The sequence below is a fragment of the Yarrowia lipolytica genome, chromosome 1C (assembly GCF_001761485.1).
Source record: "Yarrowia lipolytica chromosome 1C, complete sequence".
NCBI lineage: Eukaryota > Fungi > Ascomycota > Dipodascomycetes > Dipodascales > Yarrowia > Yarrowia lipolytica.
The window spans coordinates 340,377-360,928 of NC_090772.1; the positions used below are offsets into that span (position 1 = coordinate 340,377).

At 48.9% G+C, this 20,552-nt stretch overlaps 8 protein-coding genes across 8 annotated transcripts; 2 read left to right on the forward strand and 6 right to left on the reverse strand.

The window, feature by feature from the left end:
* Positions 1 to 247: 247 nt before the first annotated feature.
* On the reverse strand, positions 248 to 1,192 carry YALI1_C03415g (uncharacterized protein; the record flags this gene model as incomplete). The annotated part of the gene is made up of 1 exon (XM_501359.3): positions 248 to 1,192. The coding sequence occupies one exon, from the start codon at positions 1,190 to 1,192 to the stop codon at positions 248 to 250; it is 945 nt and encodes a 314-aa protein (XP_501359.1).
* A 2,525-nt stretch (positions 1,193 to 3,717) lies between these two features.
* On the reverse strand, positions 3,718 to 6,709 carry YALI1_C03461g (uncharacterized protein; the record flags this gene model as incomplete). Its single annotated transcript, XM_066094228.2, has 2 exons — positions 3,718 to 5,797; positions 6,684 to 6,709. The coding sequence occupies 2 exons, from the start codon at positions 6,707 to 6,709 to the stop codon at positions 3,718 to 3,720; spliced, it is 2,106 nt and encodes a 701-aa protein (XP_065950300.1).
* Positions 6,710 to 7,497: 788 nt separating this feature from the next.
* Positions 7,498 to 9,183, reverse strand: YALI1_C03495g (uncharacterized protein; the record flags this gene model as incomplete). Its single annotated transcript, XM_501361.3, has 1 exon — positions 7,498 to 9,183. The coding sequence occupies one exon, from the start codon at positions 9,181 to 9,183 to the stop codon at positions 7,498 to 7,500; it is 1,686 nt and encodes a 561-aa protein (XP_501361.3).
* A 932-nt stretch (positions 9,184 to 10,115) lies between these two features.
* Positions 10,116 to 10,964, reverse strand: YALI1_C03513g (uncharacterized protein; the record flags this gene model as incomplete). The annotated part of the gene is made up of 1 exon (XM_501362.3): positions 10,116 to 10,964. The coding sequence occupies one exon, from the start codon at positions 10,962 to 10,964 to the stop codon at positions 10,116 to 10,118; it is 849 nt and encodes a 282-aa protein (XP_501362.3).
* Positions 10,965 to 11,373: 409 nt separating this feature from the next.
* YALI1_C03534g (uncharacterized protein) lies at positions 11,374 to 13,053 on the reverse strand (the record flags this gene model as incomplete). The annotated part of the gene is made up of 1 exon (XM_501363.3): positions 11,374 to 13,053. The coding sequence occupies one exon, from the start codon at positions 13,051 to 13,053 to the stop codon at positions 11,374 to 11,376; it is 1,680 nt and encodes a 559-aa protein (XP_501363.3).
* A 1,641-nt stretch (positions 13,054 to 14,694) lies between these two features.
* Positions 14,695 to 16,590, forward strand: YALI1_C03550g (uncharacterized protein; the record flags this gene model as incomplete). Its single annotated transcript, XM_501364.3, has 1 exon — positions 14,695 to 16,590. One exon carries the CDS (start codon positions 14,695 to 14,697, stop codon positions 16,588 to 16,590), a length of 1,896 nt encoding a protein of 631 aa, XP_501364.3.
* A 292-nt stretch (positions 16,591 to 16,882) lies between these two features.
* Positions 16,883 to 17,857, reverse strand: YALI1_C03582g (uncharacterized protein; the record flags this gene model as incomplete). Its single annotated transcript, XM_501365.3, has 1 exon — positions 16,883 to 17,857. One exon carries the CDS (start codon positions 17,855 to 17,857, stop codon positions 16,883 to 16,885), a length of 975 nt encoding a protein of 324 aa, XP_501365.1.
* Positions 17,858 to 19,295: 1,438 nt separating this feature from the next.
* On the forward strand, positions 19,296 to 19,994 carry YALI1_C03596g (uncharacterized protein; the record flags this gene model as incomplete). Its single annotated transcript, XM_501366.3, has 1 exon — positions 19,296 to 19,994. One exon carries the CDS (start codon positions 19,296 to 19,298, stop codon positions 19,992 to 19,994), a length of 699 nt encoding a protein of 232 aa, XP_501366.3.
* Positions 19,995 to 20,552: the final 558 nt, after the last annotated feature.

Genomic DNA, 20,552 nt, shown 5'->3' on the forward strand with positions numbered 1-20,552 from the left:
GAATAGTCCAGCTCGTGCCAGTCGCGTGATTTGAAACGCGACCAACAATGAGAATGTTTCATAAGCTGCGCTAAGTTGGTGATGTCTCACATTCACATTCGTTTCATGACGCGATCAAACTTGTCTACAGTTACCTATTGCGAAACAAAACTGCGGGACAGTTTCTTCTATCATCTATAAATCATTAATTTATACAATCCGTATCCGACGGATTCGTTTTTCCCATTCTTTTTGTCTGCGTCTCCGTCTAAGCGAGAGAAGTGAAGAACTTGTGGGCGAGCTCGACGCCGACAAAGGTGGCGGCGTTGGCGGGGAATGAACGGGCCAGGGCGGGGCCGATACCGGGGAAGAAAGCCTTGATTCCGCCTCGGGCGTAGATGCTCTTGGTGACCTGGGAAATGCTCTGGGGGGTCTCGGACGACTGCAGGACGGACTTGATGGTATCAATGGGGAAGACGGGCACCCACATGGCGACACCAGCCATACCTCCGGCGAAGGAAATGGCGGCGAGAGACAGGGGCTGGGCAGCAGATCCGGGCTCGGCGGGGGGAGACAGCTTTCGCTTGAGGAACTCGTAGGTAGCAAAGTAGAGAGCGGAGCCGGGACCATCTCGGGCCAGAGTGGCGGCAGAGCCCTTGAAGACGGACTTGAGACCACCCTCCTTGTACAGGTGCTTGACCACGTCGATGGCACCGTTGAACTGCTTGCCGCCGGTCTTGCCCTGGCCCTGGAGCTGCAGAATGACCTTGACTCGCTCAAAGGGAGCAGCGACGGCTGTAGTGGGGATGGCGGAGAGGAAACCTGCGGCCGAGATCTGGGCGATGGAGAAGCCCTTCTTGGCGTCCACCTCGGACACAGAAGACACAATCTGCTTACCGACATCGTAACCCCAGAAAGAGACGGCGAACATGGGGGTGACTCCGACCAGGGGAGCCATGACTCCTCGGTAGAAGCCTCGGGGACCGTCGGTCTTCATGATGCTACCGACCACGTCCATGGCGCCCTTGTACTGGCCCGGAGAGCCGGTTTGCAGACGCACCTTGACCAGATCAAACGGATGACCAACCAGAACGGCGCAGATACCTCCAAAGCCACCGGCGGCGAAGGACTCGGCCTGCGACAGGAACGACTTGAGAGCGGAAGGGGGAGCGATGGCCTTAACGCCAGAGTCAATTTCGGGAGCGTCACTCATTGTGTGGGGTGTGTGGAAGGGATAGTTGAGTGCAGTTAGGAGATGGCAACGTCCGAGTTATAAGAAGTGTTTAGAGTTGTTCACACGGGAAGGTTACCTCGGCATGTGAATATGGAGGATTCGGTATAGGGGGGTGTAGCGGCGGGTTTAGGGGGCGATTGTGTATATATATGGGATCCTGGAGACCAGCTGAGTGCAATGATGGTCTCTGTTTTTCTCTAACGCCAATATTTGCCTCGTTAGACCCGACTCTCATCACCCTCAATCATCCTCCTCTGATTGGGACAACCTTGTTCAATGTTTTGGCATAACGACTGTCCCTATCCAACATTGATATTCGGAGCCTCCGGTCGATTGTTTCGCACCTAAATCCACAAATGCCGTCACAAGACGCGTTGGACCGGCTTTCTTTGTTCCCTTTGTCTCAGCCGTGTTTTGGTGCTAGTTTTATCCGACTCTCCACAAACCTCTCCCTTACCCCACGGCCCGGAACCGTGTCGGAGAAGGATATAGCTCCAGACCAGACGTCAAAAAAAGACAAGTAAACGGCGGCCGGAAAAAGTCAAGGCCGACATGTGGATCACGTGGCCCAGACGAGCGGATTTCCGCTTCTACTTTCGCCAAAATCCCGTGTATACCTGGTTTTGTCTGCCACTTTGGTCCGTCTCCAACCGAGACTGTGCCGAAATCTGGGGTACGTTCGGAGGCACTAAGATACAAGAATTGAAAAATAAAAAAAAGGAAAAATAAAAAAAGGAAAAATAAAAATAAAAATAAAAATAAAAATAAAAAAAAAAATAAAAATTAAAAGGAAAAATAAAAACAAAATCGAGAAAAAAACAATGAAAAAAATCTATATAAAAACCCCATCAGACTAATTCGGACCATTGGCTAAATTCACTATCTTTACACACCTTCGGAAACCCTTCCTCTGAATTCCACCCTCCCTGCCTCTTCTCCGCTCCCTCCAACCGGCTCGGATCTTGGGACTAAACATTTTGTTTTTTGTTCTTTTTTTTCTTTTTTTTCGTTTTTAAATTTGGAATTATTTTTTCCCCCAAACTTCCCCGTACATTCGAGCGTACTCGGCTGCATGCATATGAAAGGAGGTAGACAGACAGACAAGTGAAACGGCGTTGAAAAGTGAGTCATGAGTCATGCCAGACGAACAGGACGGACGAACGGAATCACGTGCCGGACGCGAGGGATTTTTGTATGTATGTATGTGTCACGTGACTGAAACTCCTTCCCCCTGTACAAGTGTCAGTACTCGCTAGTTGTGTCTCCTTCCTTCTTCATTTTACCGTCTCCACTCATCTGCATGACGTCATGCCGTTGTGGGGTAAACGGTGACCCGAGGCAATGACAGGGTGTGGAAAAACAGCTACAGGCCGGGTCACGTGCGTAATTCGTCATGTGCCGGCTCAGACGACGTGCATAAGCGATTTCCACGTGACCAGACTACTTTGTAGCGGAAAAAGTCTCAAAAAGCCACCTTCAAAACAGTCCTTGTCCACCTTACATCCTGGTTCCTTTGTTGACCCTTAGTTCAACCTCGGCAACTCTGCAACTCTGCAACTCTGCACTGTAATATCTCCTAAACCCAACATATGTAGGCATATTGCAGTTTATTGGAGGTAACAGAGACACAATAGAAGTACTTGTAGGAGTATTTGTATGAAAGAAAAGGACAATGAATGGATGTGGACGAGGAGCACAATTGAATGGTCGAGGATGGGTAGTATGGGGAGTTGGTTTCGCCCGAAATGACACATTTTGATCTAGCAAAAAAAGCCTTGAACCTTGAGTAACTCCTAACTAATGGGAGGGAACAAGCGGACTGGAAGACTTGCAAAGTTGTATAGTAATGTATCCAATAATCGGGTGCTTCCGTATAACTTGAAATCTGCATTTGTCTGGTGACCCCTTGATACGTGTATATTTTCAATTCATCTATGCATTTATACAAACAAGTCCATGTCCACTCCAATGATCTTACATGTCAACTAATTCCTCAACTAATTCCCAAGAATCCTGAGAGCCCCAGAAATGAAATTGTCGCGCTTCAGAGGCCCCAATTGCATTATAAAATCGTCACTTGTTGATAAAATACAACATATTCTGTTTTCTGCCAATATCCAAGTCGATTCAGCCCCTTCAAACGAGCTATGCGGATCATCGCAGACAAGTACAAGATCTAAAACAACTTACATGTACTTATACAAGTTCAAGCACAGTACAAGTACTGTACTGCTGGCCAAAGACTCATATATGTATAGGTTTGAGAGCACCAGAAGTATGGCATTGCACCATAATAGCCCTAGTCCATCTGCTTGAGCTGACTTGAGTGGCCTATCGAAGTTAGGACTTGGGGGGTCACACATGTGGGACTCATCAGGTCTCGTTTTGATGGATCCGCGTGTCGACATGTGCGGTTGTGGTCTTACTTGGTCGTATTTGACTCTCACAACTGTGCCTCAGCTATTATACAATCATCATATTCGTCTATATACCTCGCATTGGACCTAGTGAATTCCCTGGAACACCTCGTTGACCAGCTCCAACACGCCCTTGTCATCATAGAAAATGGCTCGGATCCGGTTCTGGATCTTGACCAGGCCGTCCCGATCCACCAGCTTTCGGTACGCCTCAATAAGCTTGACGGAGAAAACCGAGTAGCACCGGTGGTTGAAGGACACGAGCCGCACAAGCACATCAATCTCCCGCTCCTCGGCCACCCGGGCAACAGTCTTGCTCACCTGAGGAGCAAGCTGCTTCTCCTGCTCGGGATACACGTCCGAGTAGTACTGCAAGAGCTTCCAGCACACACGTGCAGAGAACCGAGCCGAAAGCGAGTGCATAAATGCGTCAACAGCCTCGTTATAATGCCGCAGACGGAATGCAACCAGACCCAAAATCTCCCACTCCAGCGCATGTTTCTCAAACGGCCGGTTTTCGCTCTGCGAGTACAGCATCTCGGCCCGCCACACAGTGTACACCTTGAGATCCTCGTACAGCACCATAAACAGATTGTCCAGCCACCGCTCGCACAGTCGCTTGTGTCGGAACTGCGGTGCAGACACGCTTGTCGACGAGACGTTGGCGTGTGAGGTTTCAGGCGCCGTGAGACCAGCAGATCCGACGGCAGTGGTAGATCCAGCAACCGAGGCAGTGGCGGAAGCAGGTGGGATGGCCGCAGTAGAAGCAGACCCAGACTGGTTGTTCGACTTGTCGCTACGGCCGCCACGTTTGTACTCCTCATCCATCACAAACACACGTGATCGCACCTCCAGCAGCTGGTCCCAGCCAATCTCGTGAACAATGGCCGTAAGATGTTCGTAGACCTTGGCAAAGGTGGCCCGCAGGTTGGGGGCGGGTAGCTTCAGGAGCTTGGGGTCGATCTGCGCATGCTCCTCGGTCTGGTCGACCTGCGACGCCTCGTAAACGTCCTTGAGAATGCCATCCAGAGGCAGGGGGTAGTGACTCTTGGCGGGGGCGGGCATTCGATGCTGGTCGTGCTCGTGGTATGTGAACATGGGACAAGAGTTGAGCGTTAGAAGGGCGTTTTCCCAATCCTTCTGGCGAATATACACCTGCACCAGCTCTGTCCACAGCTTGGACTCTGAGGGAGCAGAGTTGACGGCTCGTGTGGCGCATCCAAGAGCCATATCCTCTCGGTTCTTGGACAGCAGGAACTCGGCCTGCAGGGAGAGCAGATCTGCGTCCCGGCCATTCTCCTCCAAGCCCTTTACCATGGTCTTAACGGCTTCCACCTCCTCGTCCATCAGCAGCTGGATTCGTGCAATCAGAGACACCACCTCGGGGTACTCGGTCTGCAAACGTCGCACAATCTCCAGACCTCTGTCGTACAGCCGGGTGATTCGCATGAAGGCCATGAACGCGTCAACAAGATAATTGCTGACGAGAGTAGGCACCTGGATCTCTGAACAGGCGCCCGAAAGAGGCCCAATGCCGAAAAGACGCTCAAAGGTGTCAAGGAAGAAGTCGCCGCCAAGATAGACGTCATTGTCGGAATCGGGGATCAAGCTGGGCAGTGAAGTGGCGTCCTTCTTGGACGAGTTGCCCTCGTCAGAGTCGCCGTTGACCACATTCTTCTTCTTCAGCGGCAGAGGTCGCAGCTTGAGACAGCCATGCGTCAAGAAAGTGTCGTCGTCGGCAAACAGTAACGACCGGATCATGGCACTCATGTATGTTTCCAGCCACACCTGGTCGGTCATGGAGTGTCTCTCGCCTCGAGGGTCCACAAAGTACGACTCCACGCCGCCGGGGATCTTTACAATGATTCGTACGTCACACTTGGTGAAGGCATTGAACGAACACAGCAGACCTTGGGTAATCTTCCATGTCTGGGGCTTGCCAAACCACAGCTGCTCCTCTCCAAGAGAGTAGGTCAGTTGGTTGAGGTGGACGGCCACAGACGCCGCAGACGACACGTCGACACCAATAACGTAGTGGTAGGTCCCGGACTCGCCTCGGTGGTCCACCTTGGTCAAGTGCACCAGGTCGGGGGGACCCAGCTCCTTGAACGTTGCCAGCGCGTTGGTTCGAGCTGTGAGCGACTCTCCAACCGTGGTTTCTAGGAATCTGTGTTAGTTTTTAACTAAACTGGTGTTGTCGTGAAAGTTGTAGTGAGGTGTACCAGCAGATGATAAAACGAAGAAATCGCACAGACAACACGTGACCCAGACACTGTAGATGACACGTCTCTGCGCTGGATAACAACACTGTCGGAAATGTAGTCTAAATGCAATTCCAAGCTTTGGGTTACAAAGTCATACTGGACACAGCACCTTGACGACACATACAACGGCATGCACTATCGGAGATAACAAAATCAGAAGGCAATCAGAAAAGACAATCAGAAAGACAATCAGAAAAGACAATCAGAAAAGACAATCAGAAAAGACAATCAGAAAAGACAATCAGAAACTACCAGAATGGCAAGTGTGATTGATGTGTCATCAGTGGAATGTCCGGTTGAAGACATATTACTCGCTCGCAAGACACTCCGCATACCCCCTGACACGTAATGGTGCAAAGAACATTCCGTCGTAACGTCACCATCGAAGGTGACATGACATATCAAAACACGTCCGTGAGTATGACGTAGGTCGCAATTAACACATCACAGACCCTCGCCACACGTCCCGTGTCATCTTCTGACCCATAAACTCCCTTACAAAGCACCTTCATCATTGGTAGGTGAAGGTATGTCTCAGAAAGTTGCGTGTCGCAGTGCTGCTATCCCTTTCTGTTTCTCTGGGTGTCTGTCGTCTGATTCCATATCTGTCTGATTCCATCTGTGTCACCACCCTGATCGCCCCAATAAATGCCGTGTTGGTGTCTGGTCCAGTCTTGTTACCACGTAACCACTGCCACGTCGACCAGCCGCCGTCTCTGTCGCGATCACGCGACCGCATTTATCTCCGCAATTGGTCCCCCCGCCGCTTTCGCCTCTTCTCGTACTTACTCAGGAATCGCATCCAACGTAGCCATGATTGTTGATGAAGACAGATACCAATATCTGATACGTGTAACTGAGTTTGCCAGCTGGGATTTTTGATTTTTAGCTGCACTACCCAACTGTCGACAGCATGTACAGTGACGTAGGATGAGAGCCCTGGGAAGACGCTGCTGGAGAAATTTGGAGGTGGAAAAGAGGGCAATATATAGAGAGAAGCGGTTGGAAACAACTGACACAAAAACATTGTCTTATATACACCGCAATCACGTGATATACAGACTGCAAAATCTCCACACTGCGGAACCTAATTTCGAGCCCCGTACTAAGCGGCGACTAATTACAAGTAGTAGCTACTTATTAGTACAACGATAGTCAGTATTACTAAGACACTGAATTATATATACGAGCCATAGGTTGTGACCGAGGGTGGAAGGGTGGAAGGGTGGTGGGGGGGGTCATGTGACTGATCACGTGACGGGCCAAGTGGGATTAGTAAGCCCACCATCGCCCCGAGCCAGCTCCATTCGGGGGCCGTTCTCATAATGCAATGTGCATGGCTGTGCAGTCTGGAATGCGCATTATTCCGAGATATGGTTGAGAAGTTGGTCTTGGCCGGGGTTAGGGGAGGAGTTGAGTGAGGATTTTGGTGGGATTATGAGGAATGAATGTGGATTAATTATCAGGGAAATCCAGGGGAAATTGCTCAAGTTGTGGTGTTGCTGTGGTTCCATGGTGCAATAGAATTAAATAATTATATTATACGATTTTCTGTTACGGAGGAAGTGGAATAGCAGGAGCGGGCTGCTAACGGGTCAACTCCCTAAACCTCCTGGCTCTCCTTCCTCTTATAAATAAACAAAGCAGGCTCAGTGACGACAATTCGATCCCAGACCTTTTCCAGCTCCAGGTAGGCATCATTGACGTCCTCTCCAAAAGCCAGCTTGAGCACCCGAACGAACTCGTTGGCAGTGCCAGAAGGGTCCTTGACGGCAGCAGAGAAGGTTCTGAGAGCCTCCTTGGCGTCAACCCGGGTCAGAGCGGTAATGGTATCAGCGAGATCCATGTCGGGCCGCTTTTCGGCAGTGATAACATAGTCAAATCCGTCCCACAGGTCTTCCAGAGTCTCCTTATCTTCCGTCTTGTCATAGATGATGGCTCCGGACTCTGTAAAGTCTTCAGACTCGCCAAATCGAATAGCTCCAGTCATACAGGTGGGGACATCGACATGGACCATGATGGGGTCCACGTAGGCCTGACCTCGTTCTCCAAAGTGGAAGGTGTGTTTAGCCACCTCGGGCAGATCATGAAAGGCCTCCAGGGCAAATCCTCCGGGGTAGTTGAAAGACGAGATCGAACCCATGAAGCAGGAAAGAACAAAGGTCAAGAAGGTGGTGAGAATGATTATCACAGAGCCCACCATGTAGATTTTGTTGGTGTTTCGTTTCTCCCAGATGGAAGTGGCTCCTACAGCAGCAAGCAGAGTGAAGATGGGGACGGTATAGATGATGAATCGCCATTCCTTGTGGGGCTGCAGAGAGTAGATGGCCACGTAGATAGTGGCAGTGAGCCCCAGAAGTCGCAGGTGGCCTCTCTTTCCGCTGGGGTCCTTAATATATCCGTAAGGAATGAGCAGGAGGACAACAGGGTTGAGAATCAGCTTGGGCAGGTCGACAAGGAAATACTGCGAGTAAGGCGAGACTCCCCACTCGGACGAGTTGCCCTCAATCACGTTGAAAATGAAGCCCTGGAGTTCGGGGAACACTAGCTTGAACTGCTCCAACGGGTTAAACGAGGGAGTTCCGTTCTGCCAGAAGTACGAGTCCACGCCGATTGAAATTGTGGACCCGATGAGAGCGCCCTTGAGACCGGCAACCACGGCCTTGGACAGGTAGACTCGTCGCTGCACAAGACACAGGACCGTGAAGATGGCAGTTAGGAGGAGAATTTCGACACGGAAAATCGAACCGGCGACAGCCAGCAGCGTGATTGTGCTCTCAAACTCGCCGGCCACGGCCTTGCTCAGCGCAAAAGTAACCAGAGGCATGGCCATCATGTTGGGCAGAGTCCGGGAGGCGTAGTAGATCATATGGAACTGGGAGAACTGGAAGGCGGCGAAAAACGACGCAATGATGTTGCCCAGATTGGGGTACCGCGACAGAGTGAAGAAGTCGGCAATGGAGTGTCTCAGAAACATGAAACACACCGCATTGATGATTCCCAGAGCTCCTCGAGTCAGCAGCTGGATGTCAAACTTCATCGCTCCCTTGAAAACCGCTCCCTTGAGACCTCGGGCAATGATACCCAACACTCCTGCTCCCACAAACGTCCGAGGCACCACCCCGGGGAAATCAACATGATCGTACTTGGACAGATCGGACACGCCAAAGTAGACAATGTCGTGGATGGCCTGCATGTTGAAGGACTCCTCCACCTTGGTGAAAGGCGCCAAAGTGAGGTAGAAACCCACCATCACAATGACCATGTAGTCGAAATGGTCCAATTGCATTTTTTAGAGAGTTGACGAGATGTGGAGGAAAGATCCCTTTGGTATGCACGTGGGTTAGAGTTGATGTTTGGTGGGGTGGTGATGATGTAAGCAAGAGTGTGAAGTGGACATGATCACGTTCGTTCAAGAGGTAAATGGTGGCACGTGTTTATAATTGCACGTGTTTATAATATCACGTGACTGGATCTCATTTAACACGCGGGATGTGGTAATTGACACCCGGCCTGGTCGGATTCTTCACAACTTGAGACAAGCAAATCCGCTCTAAATGAGCCGACTGTTCTCCCAATGATTTTTCAACTAGAAAGCTAACTAAAAAATGTGGCTCTCTGAGAGACTGTGGTGCCAATGAGGCGATATTCATGAATCTGAGGTCATTTTTTTGGTAATCATTGTGTTTACTGTATGATTTTCAATCTACTGGTGGAATTATTTCCCTTTAGTGTCTCCTGTAACACAGTAATTATCCCACCCGTAATTGTCTTCCTTCAACTATTTCCTTAACTGAAGAGTTCATGTGGAATCACTCCTCTGTCAAACGCGTTGCAGAGCACCAGGCAAGGCAACAGAAAGTAGTGATAGATGGGCGATAAAACTGTGGAAGAAGTAATATTTCATATCAGTAACTCCGCCTTAGAGATTGTGAGTCTTTGGTCTCTGACTAGGTGTCTCATTGAACGACCTGGGAGTATCTTCGGGCATCCTCCATTTCGTAATATAATACATTAATTAACAATAAATACAATTCCGGTGCGGGAAAAGTCGCCCATTGAACCATCAGACTTTGTCGTGAACGGAATGGAGTTGAGTACCGCCAACTAACAATCGGCTTTGTCTCTCACTCAAAGGCTTTGCTTCGCTCGTGGCTTGTATCGCAACAAGTCGCTAAGCTCTCTGTTGCGGGGTCAGAATCACGCGCTGTGCTCGTGCTTCTAACTACTTCCCTGACTCATACTTCCTCTCTTTGTCCTCTTACGGTTTTCCTCGCCGCCAGGGCCCTTGCGTCGTTTTCTTCCCTCCTCCTGAGGATCCTCTTCCGTGTTCAGAATCGAATGGTTTCTCTTGAGCCACATTCCTATCGAGTTGGGATTCAGCTCGGTGACCTCCTCGGACCGCACAGACTGGTACGCATCGTTCGTGGCCTTCTCCATCAGCTTGACCGACAATCCATGGATGGTGTTGTCATCCTCGGTCTCCACGACAGCTTCCTCGGCCTCATCGTCGACCTCGGGGCCCAGATCCTCCTCCACGTCACTGTCTTTGACCTCTCCCCGTTTCCGCTGCATCAGACCCAGCAACGTCATATTCTCACGCACAATGCGGCTGTAGATTTTGCGCGCACGTAGATCGTCCCGGAAAATCTCCGTCGACCGCGCCATGCAGCTGTTGAACCGAATCAGCATCTTCTTGTACTTCTTCTTGTACGATTTGTACCGAGGAAACCCCATGGCATTGAGCGGAGGAGGAGAGCTGGGGGGCTGATTGACCACAGATGATTGATGTTGAACTGTCCGAGGCTCCATCTGATGAGCCGCTTCCTTGTCCAGCACAGGAACAGGAGCAATGCCAGTCGTCGTAGAAGAGCTGTTCAAAGGCACCAGATGAGCTTGTTGCAGAGGCGGTGGTTGGTGTTGTTGCTGGTGAGTAGGACCACCAGGACCACCAGGACCACCAGGACCAGGCTGCTGATTCATCACATCGCGGTTGTTCTCGGAGCCACCATCTTGCGTCACGTGACTCGGAGCCTCGTTCTCCTCGTTCATCATACTGGTCAGATCCATCTTGTGTGTCGTGTTCGTTCCACAAGAAGTGTGTAGTAATTTGGACCACTCAAAATAAACTTGGTGATGTAATTGGGAGGTGTAACTTTATTGGAGAGGGAGGTGGCAGAGTAGCCCAAGGCAGGACGAAGATGAGAGAAGTTGAAGATGGGTCACGTGACCAAAAAATATTGGCGGGATGTATTTATTTGGTGGTACTGGAAAAGAATGGCTTTTTCAGTTTTCGGATCGGAGCCTTTTTCCACCACTTGGAGGGTATGTTATGCTACACTATGTGGAGAGCTCTAACCAACCTCAGTATCGTTGTCAGCAGCTCTGAATGTCTTCAATATCATCTTCTATAAAAGATCTAAACGAGATCCCATCCTCTCATCCTTCATCCCCTTTCCATCTGAATCTGCTCTGCCACTCATGATTTTTTAGCCTGTGTCCGAGTCATCGGAAGCGGCCGCTTGTAAACCTCCTCAGTTAGAGCGTACTTCATCTTCAACGCCTCCTGCTGTTCATCCACGGCGTTCAATGGTTCTCCCTTGAGCCACGGAACCTGGTCAATATGCTCGTATACAGCTTCAGCATAGTACCCGGCCGACTTTTGCAACTGTTTGGAACCCTCAAAGAACAAGTTGTAGACGAGTTTCGAAACCCGGTGCAAGAAAACGTCAGGCTCCAGCTTCTCCCTCTTGTGCAGTATCAGGTCCATAGCAAACAGATAGGGCCTGTTGATGACGTAAAAAACGGGCTTCTCGGCAGTTCGATCAGCTCCGACAAATATGCATCCAATCTCCTTGACTTCTTCATGGTATTCTCCAGAAACCTTCCAGGGGTCCTTTTGCCATCCATAGTCACGAACAATGTACGTTTTGAACCTGAGTAGATCACACACGATTCGTCGCTCGCTCCAGGCTTGAGTCACCCATCTTCCATCCTCGGACCTATCCAACTCCACGGGAGATTTGTGGAAGTCATGAGAAATAGACGCCATGCTGAGTGACCTCCATGAGTACTTGTTTCCTGTGGAAGGCACCGCTTCAAGATCGACCCACAAAGGAATCAACACGTGCTGGTAGTGGTTGTAATAGAGCATGCCCCTGTAGATGAGAAAGAGGTCTGGCATAGGGTCGAACGCATGTCCCCTCTCGTATATTAGCTGATCTGAGCCATTCAACTCCATGACCAGAATCTCCGGTTCTCCATTGGTCAGATCAAGGTAGTATATAAATAATTTCCTAACAGTGAGGTCAAATTTTACCCTGAATGCCCCCTGCGATCCTGGAAGAAGGTGAAAAGTGTAGTCCTTCATATATCCACGAGGATAGTGGGAAACACAGTTGTGGCGATCAAACAAAAGAGTATTATTGACGGCCTTTTGTTTATCAATAATGTAAACATTGTCTTCCTCTGCATCGTGTTCAGTTTCGTCTTCAATGACGATCCATCTTTCGCTCTCTTGCCTCACGCAGAACATGGCTTGGCTGATGATGGTGATGTAAGAGTTGGCGCATCTGAATACCCATTTGGAACCGTCTCGCACACTGACAAAGTCTTCCATGGCAATCCAGACATCTGCTGGGTCTGGCAGTTTGAACGGGAACTGGTCTGGGTTTTCGGGAACATGTTCCATGGTGGTCATATCGAGAGTGATACCGTCATCCCTAATGCTCATTAGATACTTGCCCCTAGCTAGTCCATAAGGTACCGGGAAGTCAGCAGATTCAAACAGAGGGTCAAACGACTTGGGTAGAGCTTCTCCATCCACGCAGACGCCGTCAATATACTCGATATCAGCAGTATTTGCCAAATCGTCCATATCATAGACATGTTGAGAGTCAGTGGTACACCATTGTTCGGGTTCTTGTGTCCGCGACTTGTATCGGGCAACAATGAGTCGTGCACAATCCATCCACGACTTCAGACCTGCTCCTGGAGCCACAGTCATCCATGGAACTCGTTTCAGCACTTTCGGTCGGACCAGAGTGTCGTCCAGCAGAGGCATTAATGCTCTGAAATCGGTGCATGTTTGGCTAAGAGCGACGAGAGCGTCGAGAGAACAATGGCGGAGGATTTCTAGCCGAATCTCCGGTGTTTCCATCGTGAATTAGTGAATGGAGGTAAATCCATGGCTGGGGGGCAGTGAGGGTGCACTGGTCGATTTGAGTTTGAAATATCATTTATCGTATAGCAGGGTTGCTGCGAGCCTCTGGACCAGGTGGAAGAACGTGCCCTAGATACCCTAGAGAACGCGTTTATCATACTAGTTGACGTGATTTGGTTTTATAATAGTCTTGTGAGGCAATTGAGTGGATCTGGGGAGACAAATCTACAAAAATTTCTTCAGCATCGGACTTGTAGGGAAAGACGTTTATCTCGTTCAGTATATAGTGGTCATTTAGATGTTCTAAAAGACTTTTCAAGGGGACTCTTGACAACCCCCCTCCGCCAAAAAAGCTCCAATGAACGAAATATAGTCCTCATTTGATCCCGACCCCGTTCCTCACGAGAATTATATACTTGTAGATATTGTCGAGTTAGCATAATCGAGCTAACATATGCGTGGGGTTGCTGCTTACAATAGGCTTACTATTTGTCAACTAAAGGCTAAGTAAAAATGGTCAAATAGACGTGATTCGAGTGGTGGCAGTAATGTCCTGGTTTCACCTCAGAGATCATTCTGATTTTTCTTTGATTCCACTTCCTGCACAACCAAGATTGTGTCCGCATCTGGAAATCGTTCTTCTTGTAGATCAGTAGCTGCTCCACAGATGGCACATCCAACAAAAAGGTCGTTCCTCGTAGAGTATGAGTAGGACCCTACGGGGCAACAGTAGAATCATTAGATTGGTGCCACCGAGTTTTTCAGTCTGTCGCTTGGAATATCGGTTGACTTCTGCAACTCTTTCGATTCAACCAATATTCTACCTAACACTTGGCAGAATTACTGAAGCATGAAAGGGGTCCCCACAAACAGCCCCGGAGATATACAATGATCAGAGAACATTCATAGTCACAAACGGGCTTCTTTTGAGCCTCGTATTCACCCGTATTATCTCTCCTTTTCGGTATCTAGATCTGATCTACATACGTCTTAGGTTGCATATCAGGACATGTCGGAGTCCGAATCTGCGTACTTTTCTCGACTATCTACATCTCATCTGTAGTCCGGAGTCCGATATGCAAAAAAAGTTTCAGAGTTGCTCATATCAGATGTGCGAAAAAGGTGGGAATTGTGAGAATTTCGGGGTAAAAAATATCCGTAAAGTAGATGTAGCTGTTCTAAATGGAGTTATATTCTCAAAAAAATATTCCCATCGGAAATCTGGACTCAAATCGCCCTTTCAATGACAGTCAGTCGGATAAAAGTAAGTTTGGCTGAGAATCATGGCAAACCATGTCGCAAAATGTAGCGGCGAGTAGGAGCCGTTATATCCATTACGAGACGACCTGGAAGGAAAAAAGGGACATATAGAGCTAGTATCTCTTGATTAAGTCGATCTTTTCCCTTCTCCAGCTTCTCTAAGCGGTTCTAGAGCAGCATTCTACTCCCGATTGTGGAGGTCCGTTGTTTTTTTCGCCAAGATGTCTTGGACGCACCTCGGAAGTTGGTTTCTTTATATTTTAATTTTTTTTTGAATTTGATATTTTTTTTATCTAGATGGATTAGATTGATAAAACCACAGATCTACAAGTATATATATCCTGCTCTGATCTCCCATGGCCCAACATCAATCTTACTATGAAGTGGCTCACCTCACTCAGAAACTCCGTCGTAGGAGGTCCCCATCTCTACAACAATGACAAGGACAGCTGCTCAGAGTGCGATTCAGACACCGAATCAGTCTCTTGGACTAGAAAGATGTTCGATCCCCCGGTGAAACAACAGCGGGAAGATTACACAGACTCCGAAGACGAAGCTGGAGCTCCTTCGGGATCTCGTGAAATGGAACAACTGACCACCATTTGGACCAAGACGGATCTTTACATGGCCTGGGCTTCCATGCTTCTGCTTTCTGTCGCCATTGGAATGATGATCCAGACCGTGTCTGTATACTCCACGTACGCCACCTCAGACTTCAACCAAATGTCGCTTCTGTCGGCCCTCAATGTGGTCAAATCGGTCATGTACATTGCTACACGGCCCATTCTGGCCAAGTTTGCCGACGTTCTGGGCCGTTTTGAAACAGTGCTCATCTGTATCGTCATCTTCACTGTTGGATTCATCATGCTGTCGGCCTCACCCAACATTGGCACCTACTTTGCAGCCCACATCTTCTACATCTTTGGCCAGGTGGGTATCCAGTTCATGGAACAGGTGTTTGCCGCCGACACTTCGGATCTTAAAAACCGCATGTTCTTTGTCGTCCTTCCAAACCTCTGCTATCTCTTCACCCCTTGGTGTGCAGCTCCTATCACGAACGCCATTCTCAAACACTCGACTTGGCATTGGGGCTACGGAATGTGGTGCATAACCGTGCCGGTTGTATCTATCCCAGCCCTCACCATCATGTTCAGACACAGGATGAAGGCCCGCAAAATGGGCCTGGAATGCGCAAGATCGGGTCTGAGCAATGTCAAAACAGCCATGCGCCAGTTTGACATTATAGGACTCATTCTGTTCACTGGAGGAATCAGTCTGTTGTTTCTGGCTGTTACTCTCGTCAAAACCTCAAAGTCCTGGAGCCAGCCACATGTGCTGTCTATGATCATCATCGGACCTATCCTGCTCATACTGTTCCCCATCTGGGAAAAACTCTACCCCAAGTACCCCTTCCTGCCCTTCTCAGCTCTCAAAGACAGAACTCTCATCACCGGCTGCATCATCGTCGCCCTCTACTCTCTGGCTTACTACATCTACGCTCCCTACTACACGGCCTGGCTGCTGGTGTGCAAGAACCTGTCTGTCACCGCTGCTACAAACACCCGAGTCACCTGGACCGTGGCTTCCACCTTTGGTTCGCTCCTAGTCGCCCCTCTCATCAGATACACCTACCGACTGAAACCAACAATCATTCTGGGAGGGTGTCTGTACATGCTGGGTCTGGGGCTCACCTACAGATACCGACAACCGGACAACTCGCTGGCCCAATTCATCATTGCGCAAGTCATTGAAGGACTGGGAACAGGAATGATCCAGTATCCGGTGCTGGTTCTCATTCAGGCCGTGGTATCCCACAAACAGGTGGTAGCAGCGACTGCCATCTTCTACTCCTCAATCTCTGTAGGAGGAGTCATTGGAGACGCCATTTCAGGCTCCATGTACAGACAACAGTATCCCAAAAGACTGGCAGACTACGCTCCGTTCCTTTCGGAAAAAGACATTGACACCATGGTCAACAATGTCAATGCTCCATTGAAGTACGCCTGGGGCTCTGAGGAGAGAACCGCCATCATTGCAGCTTTCAACAACGTCTACAGACACCTGCTCTACGGCCCAGTCATTGTTGGAGGAGCTCTGATCCTCTTTGCCGTCACTCTTCCTAATGTCGATCTTAGTCAGATGGAAGAGAGAGTCAAGGGTGTTGTCTTTGGAAATACCAACAAGAAAGAGACCGAGAGAAACGATGATGAGAACCAAGACCTCGGTTCTGAAAAGTCCTGCCAGAAAGACAATGTCGTCGAGACAAAGGTCTAACTACGAACAAGTATATGATAACGTGTAATGAAATGATCAGGTGTTTAAATGCGGTACAACTCCACAGCTCATCAAAATAATACAATTCCAATTCGTTTTCTATGTTTTCATGTAACTCCACTCTCTAAGTCTTGGACGTGGCTGTATTACGGACAAGATAATACCCACGACTGTGAGCAAGCACTCTCGGATGCCGGTCTAGGAAAGCCGCTTCGCCGGAATACCTACGTGAGGCTAGCTCACAACCTCCTAGTCCGTCGTAGAACACACACTGGTTTCGTTCATGAGTGTTCTACACCTTGGGCAACGTCTCAAAAGAAACCTTGCCCGAATCCAGCAACTGCTTACTCACCAGCTTCTCCCTCGCCTCATACAAATGCTTATACGACGTCTTGATAGTTCCGTCACTCACTCCCGTCTTCTCACTGACTCTCTGTGCACTCATGTCATTTCCATATAGTGCAGCTGCCATGTAAATAGCTGCGGCAGCAACTGAAATGGGCGAACGGCCGTCCAGAGTACCGATTTCCTTGGCTCGCTTGACAATGTCTTCTGCCAGGTTGGCCACCTGTGAATTGAGTCCCAGATGGGAACAGTATCGGGGCATAAGAGCACCGGGGTTGGTCTGGGTGGATCGGAACGCCTGGATATTGGTTCCCTCGAGCAGCCGTTTCATGAGCTCTAGAGTTCGTCGAATCTCCTTCTTGGACACGTTGGTCAGAGCTCCGATTTCCTGGAAGGTTCGCTGCACGTTGGCGTGTCTACAAGCGATGAAAATGACGGTGGCGATGATGGCGTCGGGGGTTTTTCCCCGCAGTCGCTTGTCGTCATGAACCAGCTTGTAGACCTCCTTGGCGGCGTCGGACACCACTCGGGGTAGCGAAATACCGTCGCAGATCTGGGAAATCTTGGCATACACGGCTGACAGAGCCGCGTCCTTCTTGTCCTGCAGAGACCGCGACTGGGTTCGGTTGAGGTCTCTGCCGACCGACGAGCCCGGAGCTCCAAACGAGATTATCGTGTTGAGCTGGGAGCCCTCCAGCAGAGGGTTCATGGCGTCTCCCACTCGCGAGGGGTCGTCGGAGCCCTGGTCGTCGTTGGAGAAGGTTCTCCATTCAGACCGGGTATCAACCACTCGGTCAGAGAGGACCAGACCACACTGGCCACAGACCATGTCTCCCTCCGCGAACCGTTCCACAATGTCTGGTGGCAGGATTTTGCACTCGGGACACATGAGTGTCACGTTGAGGTTTTGTTGGAAGGACATTTCGTGAGATGGATGTAAAATGGAGGGTGTTGTTTTAATGCAAGGGTATCTGCCTGTTTCTCGGTCGAGGTGTTAGGCTGTGTATGAAGGAAGATGATGCTGGTGGTCAATCAGTAGGTGGTAGATGATCGGTGATGGTGATGCAAAGTGGAAGCGATAGGCCGGCCGGGTTGTTTTTCTTTTTCTTTCTTTTTCTTTTTCTTTTTCAGTGGGAAGGACTTGGTTATCTCTGCTTTTCTTGGTTGGTGTTCTGCTTTTCGTTATTCCAATCGTTTGGTCTATTTTTCGTTCGTGTCACAGCTGCCTCTGTCTGTCTGTCCCGATCTGTATGGCTCTGCTTGTGTCTCTGGTCGCCAGGGGGTGTTCCACTTTGTGTCTCCTCGTACCGTTACTCGACACTGATGGTGCTGTTGCTGGGTCTGGCACTGTGGTGCAGTTGGAGATCATGGGCCTGAAAAAGCTTACTTTATGCTCGCCACCGGGACACGGAGAAATATGGAGGTCCAGGTGTATGGGGATTGTGGAAGACACAATGGGGAAGGGGGAGTGTCGACGGGGATTGTGGGGGTATAAATAGGGTCCTCAGTGGTACTGATCTCCAGTAAATGTACCAGTATGGGAGTATGGTGGAACTTCATGGAATGTCATGGATGGAACGGGCGTGAAGTATAATGTCAAGTGGAGTCCAACTAAGTTGAGTATCTTTACTGAGGAACACTCCACAGTCCAAACAGAGTACACTGTACCCAAGAGTAGAGATATCCATCTGCGAAACTTCTACAGCCGATTTGATAGCATGAATGCCATATTAAACGGCAGGATAAGTATCTAGATGATTCAGAAACCCATATTGGTTCTTTGATCTCCAGTTGTTGATGTGAAAACTATCTCCAGTATCACTCACTGTTCCATGGAGACTAGATACAAGACTCGTTAAAAACAAGTCAGAAGGTATCCTCACTTCCACTATAGATATTACAATGTAGAATATCTCTCCCATTCCTCTACTACAAGTAGTACATGTTTTAAATTCTCTTCTATCCCCCCATCACGCTGAAAGTACAGGTTTTTTTTTTCTTCTGCATTTTTCTATATTTTATGTATTTTCAGTATTTTCTACATTTTCAGTATTTTCAGTATTTTCAGTATTTTCAGTATTTTCAGTATTTTCAGTATTTTCTACATTTTCAGTATTTTCAGTATTTTCAGTATTTTCAGTATTTTCAGTGTTTTCAGTATTTTTCATTTTTTCCCCGCCAATTTTTCACCTTTTTACTTAATTTAAGCACCAATCTCCCAACGCCAAATGAACCTGACATGATGCTGACAAACCACACAGCACTATCCACACTAAATCGAGACTAGCGAGCGCGTAAAGCCGTGACACGACTGTGCGACTTTGCCATCCTTCTTTAGTGCATCAATTCTCCCGTCTCCCATGTCTACCATCCATTCACGAGTTGCCATACATATGGCGCAGTTCGATCCGTCTCATGACATGAATCACGTGGATCGAGTTGTTCGGTTGGCCAAAGTCCTGGGTCGCAAAGTAGCCCAGAGCCAGACGGTCGATCTCCAGGTTGTCGAGGTCGCAGCTCTGTTGCACGACGTCAACGACCACAAGTACCAGACCCAATTGAGCGACGGACAGAGTATCATGATGAGTTGTCTTTCGGACTCGGGTCTATCGCCAGAGCAGCAAGATCTGGTGCTCAAGATTGCCACCAACATGAGCTATTCGACCGAAAAAAAGCTGCGAAAGACCGGTGAATGGGGCCAGTGGCACGACGAATGTGTGGAGTTACATGTGGTCCAAGATGCGGATAGATTGGATGCCATTGGAGCCATTGGAATTCTACGAGTGGCTGCTTACTCTGGAGCTAAGGACAGACCGTTGGTTCTTACTACAGATGATGAGGGAGAAGACGCCATGATGCATTTTGACGAAAAGCTGTTGCATTTACACAAGACCATGAAAACGGGGCCTGGAAAAGACCTGGCTGTGAAGAGAACCAAGATCATGAATGAACTGGTGCAGCAGATGTACGACGAGGTGACCTTGGCCGATCTGGAAGAGGAGAATCCCGAGATGTGCGCCATTGGTGTGCTGATGAAGGAGAGATGGTTTAAGCAGTAGGTAGTGATTGCGAAGCCGTGGGCTGTTGTTGGATCCCATGTCTCGTAGAATCGATACGTGCTGCGTTATTCTCGGTGTTAGAGAGTGAATCTGTTAGTTTCGACGTCTTGCTTCCGAACTGCTTCTTTCTCCAATCAAGGAGGACTTTGTTGGGGATTAGTTGCAGTTGAAAGAGACATGGAGGGCTGCTCTAATGTTCTATGAGAGCAGGAATTTTTAAGGAAAATATATACAAATAAACATGTATCCTACACCATGAGTTGTAGAGCAGCGCAACAATAGTTACTCCTTGAAGTATTTTAGCCCTGATTGAGTAACAATAGTTCAACTAATTGAGGCATATATTTGTAGAAGTTTTGTTAACCGTTCGAGCTTACGGAGTAGGTCTCCAGACATGTAGGTCGACACAACAACCCATCCGACAACACAGTCAAGCGTCACTTACAAGCTACCAATTGATCAGTGGAGTAAATCAACTTGAAATTTCATGTTAACATTACTGAAGCATCTGCCCGTCCTGTATCAAACAGGATCCAGACAGACGTGTATCTATGTGAA